Source organism: Anopheles coustani, chromosome 3, assembly GCF_943734705.1.
Source record: "Anopheles coustani chromosome 3, idAnoCousDA_361_x.2, whole genome shotgun sequence".
Classification (NCBI taxonomy): Eukaryota; Metazoa; Arthropoda; class Insecta; order Diptera; family Culicidae; genus Anopheles; species Anopheles coustani.
The window spans coordinates 31,714,908-31,722,108 of NC_071288.1; the positions used below are offsets into that span (position 1 = coordinate 31,714,908).

Sequence of the window (7,201 nt, forward strand, 5' to 3'; positions counted from 1 at the left end):
GTTGGGGTGAACAAAACTTCGACAAAAAAACCGGCACCGAATGATAGAAACAATGGAAAATGGATACCGATTTGTAAGCGAAAGGGTTAAGCTTGCGGAGCCAAATTTTCACCAAACACGTGAGCAACATTGATCGAATTTTCCTTAGAGTACTTTCATACATCAACAATCTATTAGCTTCATTAAAGCAAAGCGGGTGGAAAACGAAGGCTCCGGTGCGTGGTCGCATGTGCTTTACACAAATCATACCTCCAATACTATCGTAAACTAATCGTTTGGTGCCTTTGAAAGTCAACTCTTGCCTCGTTTCGCAGGTGGAAGCACGCTGGACGTTCGACAACGGGACGATAACGACCGTCAACATAATTTACCTTGCCCCAGTCCCAAAGGACCGTCGGCGCGACGATCCGAAGTAACGTTGTGCCCGATCGGAACATTGCAACGCTTGCTACGGAACCGCTCTGCGATGCCGTTTTCAGAAGCTTTTCCAATGCAACGAGGAAGCTTCTACCGTGCCGAACTTCAAGTGCGGCTCTTCGTTCTCCGAACGATACGAGACGAGAGAAGAAAAGTTAACTTTCTAGTGAATTTCTCCTACAAACTCACTGGTGAGTTTTGCGGTGCAATGATGTGCAGGGGAGATTTTTCCCCACCAACGATGAGAAAATTCATTGGTACGATGAGAAATGTGTGGCATAGTGAGATTTTAACATTTCCTCAATTTCCCCCTCAACGGAAATTCACTGTAAGTGAGTATCGTGAAAAGAAAATCTTCCATGCGGTGAGAAAATTCTTGATTTAAAATTATTCGTCGAAAAAACATAATTTAATTCTTTATCTTCATACAATGTAAAAGTAAAGTAAATGATAATAAAATACATATATGCTTATTTGGAAAACTTTATTTTAAAATGTTATATTGTCAATCGAAAAATCTGAAGGGTCTTGACACTCGAAAAACTTATTTAAACTCAACCTCTCTCCTAACCATTTTAATAAGTACGATCCACTCTCGTAACGAGAGTATACGCTGCGTGTATTTCCCTCCCATTTGGTACGGAAAATAGAACGTTTGAATCAGTGTGATATAAATATGTAATCAAAAATCGATTGTAATGCACTTTAGTTTCTTCAACCGCGCCCCCTTCTTGTGTTCAGTTGTCGATCTCCTCCATCGTTGCCTCCTGCTGCTTGAAAACATCCGGTGCTAGATCGGCATCAGCGTTTTCCTGAATCAGGCGATACTCTTCGGCCAGCTTCAAACATTCCCGTGCTAACTCAATAGCAGGTGCGCGTCGCTCGTCATTCAGCTGCGTGACACCGTACAGCATCTGCAGAATGTCGGTATCGAACAACCGAGACGCTAGCGTCTGGCTCGTCTTGATGATGTTCCGTATGATCACCATGCCCCGATGTTGCACGCCGGGGCTCGGGTTCGCTAAGAGGGTGTGGAAAATTTCCAACCACGACGAGGCTTCGAACATCTTCTCACAACAGCGCTCCGAAACGGCCGTCACGTAGGCGAGTGCACCGGATGCCGCCAGCGCCGTATCTTCGTCCTCCTCTTCGCAAAGTAGCGCTAACAGCTTGACACGATCGTTCGGTTTCTCCAGCCGTTCGATAACGTCCGGCGACTGCACCATGTTGCACAGGACCTGTGTGGCGGCCCTACGAAGCATCGGATGCTCCTCGGTCATGTACTCTTCGATTCTGTTCATACCTTGCTCCTTAAGGATGCGCTGCCGGGTCGACTCGTTCATCGCGGCCAAATTACACAGCGCCATCAACGCCTCGAAGTTTTCCAGCGACGTGTAATCAGGATGCAGCTGATTCATAAACGGCCGAATCACCTCCAGATTACGCTGTCCCGGAAAGGCCACCTCCGGATTGATGGTTATACCGATGCGCGACAGAGCCTGAGTTGCATGCCGCTTGCCATTCGCTGTGCAATTAAGTGACAGCGGAAGCAGTACCTTTACGCCACCCTGTTGCACCACCTTGCCACGTACCTCCTGCTCGCTACAGAGCGCATTGAAGACGCGCGCAATCATTTCCTTCGAGTTGTCGCTTTCCGTTTTGCACAACGCCACCAAACCAGACGTTACGCCCTCGTTCGCCAGCACGATGATTCGCGCACTCACAAAGTCCGGATCGTCCAGCTCGTGCTCTTCCGGGATGTGATGTTTGGCGAACTTGGCCAGCTCGACCAGCTCCGGTACCATTTCCTGCTTGTCGTACGCGTTCACTAGATTGACCAACGTAGTCACGACACCGTACAGTGCCGACTGGTCACCAGTTTTTGCCAGCTCGATCAATCCCTGGATGGCCGGACGATCTTCAACCAGTTTCTCTTTCACTTCCGCATCGAGCGTAAGGTAGGCGAGACCTTCGGCGGCAAACTTGCGGATGTCCTTATCCTTTCCCGGTTTCACCAAAAATCGGCGGCAAGCTTCGGCCAGCTTCTTGGTCGATCCGTCAGCAAACGGGCGGATTGAGGCGTCCAGTCCACCGGAACTGCCAATCTTGCACAGACCGACCAGTGCGCGGACGCGAATTTCCTCGTTCTTCGAAGTGTATAGTTTTTTCAAAATTTCTGCACCGGTTTGCACGAGACCTTTTGCCTTGTCCTTCTTGGAAGCGGCCGCAATCAGACATTCACAGGCAACCTTTATAACGAAAATAAAAAAGACAATTAAAAACTATTATTTCTCGATCGATTTGCACCAATAAAAAAACGCATGAATTACCTTCTGTTCAAGTAAGTTATCCGACTGCGCCATGACGAGAATCATCTGCAGGACACCCTCCCGAGAAATGATGGTATTACCAGCATCCAGCGGTCCCAACAGTAGCGAAGTGATTGCCACCGTGACGCGCACCTTCGATTCATGATCGGGTGTCAACAGTTTGTCTTTCACGAACTCTGCAATCTGCTCAGTGAACCGTTCACGTGCCGCATCGTAGTACATGTTTTCGTAGATACGCGACAGACAAACGGCGGCGATCGTGCGCGAGGAGGGTGTAATATTCATCGCACTCTCGTACTTGTACTCCTCCAGCTCCGAACATACATCCATCAGGCGCAGCAGACCCTTCAGTTCGACCAACCGTTCCGCCCAGTTCAGTGTCTTCCAGTGAACGTTACGAATCAGCAACTCCATGATGGAGTCTCGAGCCATACCCGTGATTGTCCGATCGGTCACGGAGTAGAGCAGACACGTCAAGAGCGTTTCGATGATATGATTGTTTTCTTTCACCAACGCATCAATCGGTTTCGAGTCTTCTTTGTTCTCCATACCGGAGATGGAGTTGAGCACTGTCTGCATGCAGTGCTGCGATGCCGCCACCCGCTCTTCCACGTTACAGTCCAGCATCTGCAGGAACCACGGGATGCCCAGTTCGTTGATTACCTGCTTCGTGCGCTCGGGACTTTTGACACACACTCCGTCTACGGCCCGGATGGCGTTAGTGATAATTTCGTTATTTTTCTCCACCTTCAACAACTTCCCGATGCGCGTTATCAATCCTTCCTTCATCATCACCTCCACCCCGGCCTGCTCTCGCGACAACACAACGATATTACCCATCGCTTGCTCCCGCTTATCCTTAGCTGCACCGATGTCGAAGGCAATCTCGAACATCTGTGTCACCTTGTTCGACGTCTGCGCTCGCTGTCTTGCCCGTTCCTGCACGATCGAATGGAGCCGTTCGAGGTGTGGTTTGATCGTTTTATTATTGGGATCGTGCGTGTGGATCGTGCGTAGATCCTTGTACGCCTCCTCAAAGCGCTCCAACGCTTCCAGTGCTTGGAAGCGACGGAACAGTGCTTTCGGATCGTTCGGGCAGTGCTCCAACGACACCGTACAATCCTTGTGGGCATTTTCGTACTTCTCCTGCTTCAGATAGGCGGCGGCACGGTTCTTGTAGAATACCGGCAAATCCTTGTGCTTCTCGCCGACGGCGATCGCTTTCGTGTACCACTTGATCGCTGCCTCCCAGCAGTCCTCCTTGAACTCGGCATTGCCACGTTCTTTGAAGGCCGTCGCTTCATCGACGTCTGCCGGAACAGTTCCCTCCGTTGCAACCATATTCGGTAACTATTTCTTTCACACAGCTAACAAATTCAGTAACGTAACTAGAACTCTCTTTAGACACTTCTTGTTCGATCACTGTCCTTTCAAATAATCTCGTGCAAGTTCACACCGGGTTGCCTTTTATAAAATTCCTGTGCCCGTTCTAGATTGTTCTCCAACTTTCTCGCAGCCACGAAACAACGTGCATTCGTGCAATCCGTCGAAAGAATTCCCTCTAATGTCGCTGGTACCGTCGTGCTGAGGAGAGGAAAATTGAAAATTATCTATTTTTAAACCAACGACCACCGCACCCATTCGACCCTTCAGCCCCCCGCAACGTTCTAACCTATTTACACTTTAAATGTCGTATAAATCTAGTAAATCTCAACCCGATTTGAAAAACCTTTAAGCGTTCTTTCTAACACAGATTACAATTTTATTAATCTAACTAGTATAGCCAGGGAAAGCCATACAAATTCGTATTGAGAAACAGATGTTTTGTACCGGCGGAAAACACACAAATTCCTCAGATGATTAATAACAACAAACTTGTGTCAACAAGGTAGATTCGATTGACATTTGATAACAGGAGCGAATTTTAAAGACTGTCCAGACAACATTATTTCTTATCTTATATTAAAGTGAAAAAAAAAATCGGAAAAATATTCCAGTGGAACTTGTGAAAAGTGATAAAATATGATAAATTTTTAACTTCTTTAGCAAACGCAAAACATCTGTGAATTGTCATTTTTGTTTCAAAGAGTAGCGCTCCCTGGTGTTCGGAAAAGCTACCTTTCTGATATTTATTTACCAGGAATTCGATTGACAATTTGTCATACCAGACACTTCATCGCACCACATTTTGCGTTGTAAACAAAAGAATTAGGAAATCATCCAGAACTAGATAAAAAGTAATTATGGCTGGCCGACCAGAGCACAAGGCTCCTCCGGAGATTGTAAGTGACACCAAGATCAAACCCCTTCGGAAAAACATTTACAATAAACTTTTATTTCAGTTCTACAACGACGATGAAGCCCAAAAGTACACCAACAACACGCGAATCATAGAGATCCAGGTACAAATGTGCGAGCGTGCGATCGAGCTACTGGCCCTCGACCCGGACGATGATGGCCCGAGGCTCATTTGCGATATTGGATGCGGCTCCGGACTGTCCGGCAGTGTTTTGGAGGAGCAGGGCCATCAGTGGATTGGCGTGGACATATCGAAGTTCATGTTGGAAGTCGCAACGCAGCGGGAAGTGGAAGGTGATCTCATTCTCGGTGACATGGGACAGGGAATGCCCTTCAAAGCTGGCACATTCGACGGTGCGGTGTCTATTTCGGCCCTGCAGTGGTTGTGCAATGCCGATAAGAAAAGCCACATACCCCAACAACGTTTGCATAAGTTTTTCACCACCTTGTTGTCGTGCCTGGTAAGTTAACTGGTGCTAAATGGCGCTTGATATGATAGTTTTTCTTAAAACTCATTCCTTATATTTTTTGTTCTTGTTATTTCAGACCCGTAATGCAAGAGCCGTCTTTCAGTTTTATCCGGAGAATTCAGCACAACTCGAGCTGATTACTTCTCAAGCGACCAAGGCTGGATTCTTTGGTGGACTCGTCGTCGATTATCCCAACTCTAGCAAGGCTAAAAAATACTTCCTCGTACTAACTACTGGTGGCATTGCAAAACTGCCCGCAGCGCTGGGAACCGGTGAAACAGAAAGCCAGGTCCCGTACAACCGTAAGCAGGCGGCATACGCTAAGAATGCCCGTGGTAAACCACTGAAAAAATCGCGCGAGTGGGTCTTAGCGAAAAAAGAACAGCGTAGGAAGCAAGGCGAGGACACTCGTAAAGATTCTCGCTACACAGCCCGGAAGCGTAGTGGAAGATTCTGAAAAAATAACAAGGATAATCAAACTGTAACAAGGTGGTTGTTTATTATTGGCGTTGCACACCAGCGGTATATTGTTATTACTTCATCAAAATATGTACACATAAATAACACATCTTCACTTATGCACTTTACTAACGAACGGCCAACTCATGGCTCCTTCTTAGTTACCGGTTGTGGAGTATCATAGCTTGCCTCTTGGAAAGCGATCACACAATAAAGTATACAGAAAAACAACAACGGAAATATGATGTATTCGTGCTGCAGGCGCGTCTGAAATATCTCCTCCCTTTCCGCCTTTCGTTTGAACCGTTCTTCCGCCTTCATTTTTTGCTCAAATCTGCTCCCGTAATGGTTTCGAGACCATTCGTCAAAATCGTAAATCGGCGTCCTACCTGACGCCGTTGGCGCATGAGTTCTATTCATACGCTTTTTGTAGAATCGTGTCTGGGCGTCGTCTTCCGGCTGTTCGGAGGCTGCACTTGGAGCCTCGCTGGCATAATGCCGACCGGCGGTATGCAAAATGCCTTTGTCGTACAGCTTCCGTAGGCGATAGTTTCCCAGCACCTCGTAGGCAGCGGTAATGTCTCGGAACTTTTCCGCAGCCGAATCACTGCCTTTATTTTTATCCGGATGGTACAGCTTCGACAGTTTGTAGTACGCTTGTTTAATGTCGTTCTGGGTGGCATTCGGGGTCACGCCAAGCGAGTCGTAGTGACTACGGAGCAACGCTAACGAACAGCTGATCCATCGTTTCTGGCTTTCACCACTTCCGAACAGAACCGCCCGTGTGAGCCACCAGTTGAACGGGTGCCGAGGTGGTAACATTTTATAGACTGAGTCAACACGAGTTATCCATTTTCTATTCATTTACCAAACTATCGAAGGGCTACCACTCCTGCGGCAAGTTCCGAACCATTTCAAAACAATTTCTAAATGTTATGTCACGGCAAACAAATGTTTATATAATTTGACAGCATGCCGGATGGATTTTGACGTTTGTCATAATTCTTCGATCTTCGAAAATTCAAACAATAGGAAAGAAATAAATTAATTTACCCACGTGCATTATTCGCATCCTTACTTAGTAAAACGTGTAAAAAGCGTAAAGATTGTATTATAAACTCATGCGAGTATAGTAAAGTCACTTGTATATGTCAACATCCTCAAAACACATTGGCTAAATTGAAAACAAAGTCTCTACACGTGGTATGAAAAATTATCATATGTTCT

At 46.8% G+C, this 7,201-nt stretch overlaps 3 protein-coding genes across 4 annotated transcripts; 1 reads left to right on the forward strand and 2 right to left on the reverse strand.

Moving 5' to 3' along the window:
• Positions 1-891: 891 nt before the first annotated feature.
• Positions 892-4,568, reverse strand: LOC131259710 (protein unc-45 homolog B). Of its 2 annotated transcripts, none has more exons than XM_058261281.1 (3): positions 4,477-4,568; positions 2,748-4,331; positions 892-2,666 (listed from the first exon to the last, which is right to left on the reverse strand). In XM_058261281.1, exons 2-3 carry the CDS (start codon positions 4,086-4,088, stop codon positions 1,155-1,157), a joined length of 2,853 nt encoding a protein of 950 aa, XP_058117264.1. In that variant the 5' UTR covers positions 4,089-4,331; positions 4,477-4,568; the 3' UTR covers positions 892-1,154. The 2 variants fall into 2 exon arrangements, with proteins under 2 accessions (XP_058117264.1, XP_058117265.1); XM_058261282.1 differs by having other exon boundaries at positions 4,428-4,487.
• A 344-nt stretch (positions 4,569-4,912) lies between these two features.
• LOC131259713 (probable 18S rRNA (guanine-N(7))-methyltransferase) lies at positions 4,913-6,280 on the forward strand. Its single transcript, XM_058261286.1, has 3 exons — positions 4,913-5,029; positions 5,090-5,506; positions 5,592-6,280. The coding sequence occupies exons 1-3, from the start codon at positions 4,991-4,993 to the stop codon at positions 5,970-5,972; spliced, it is 837 nt and encodes a 278-aa protein (XP_058117269.1). The 5' UTR covers positions 4,913-4,990; the 3' UTR covers positions 5,973-6,280.
• LOC131259714 (dnaJ homolog subfamily C member 30, mitochondrial) lies at positions 6,010-6,889 on the reverse strand. The gene has a single exon (XM_058261287.1). It carries the CDS (start codon positions 6,836-6,838, stop codon positions 6,119-6,121), a length of 720 nt encoding a protein of 239 aa, XP_058117270.1. The 5' UTR covers positions 6,839-6,889; the 3' UTR covers positions 6,010-6,118.
• Between the last annotated feature and the right edge of the window lie 312 nt (positions 6,890-7,201).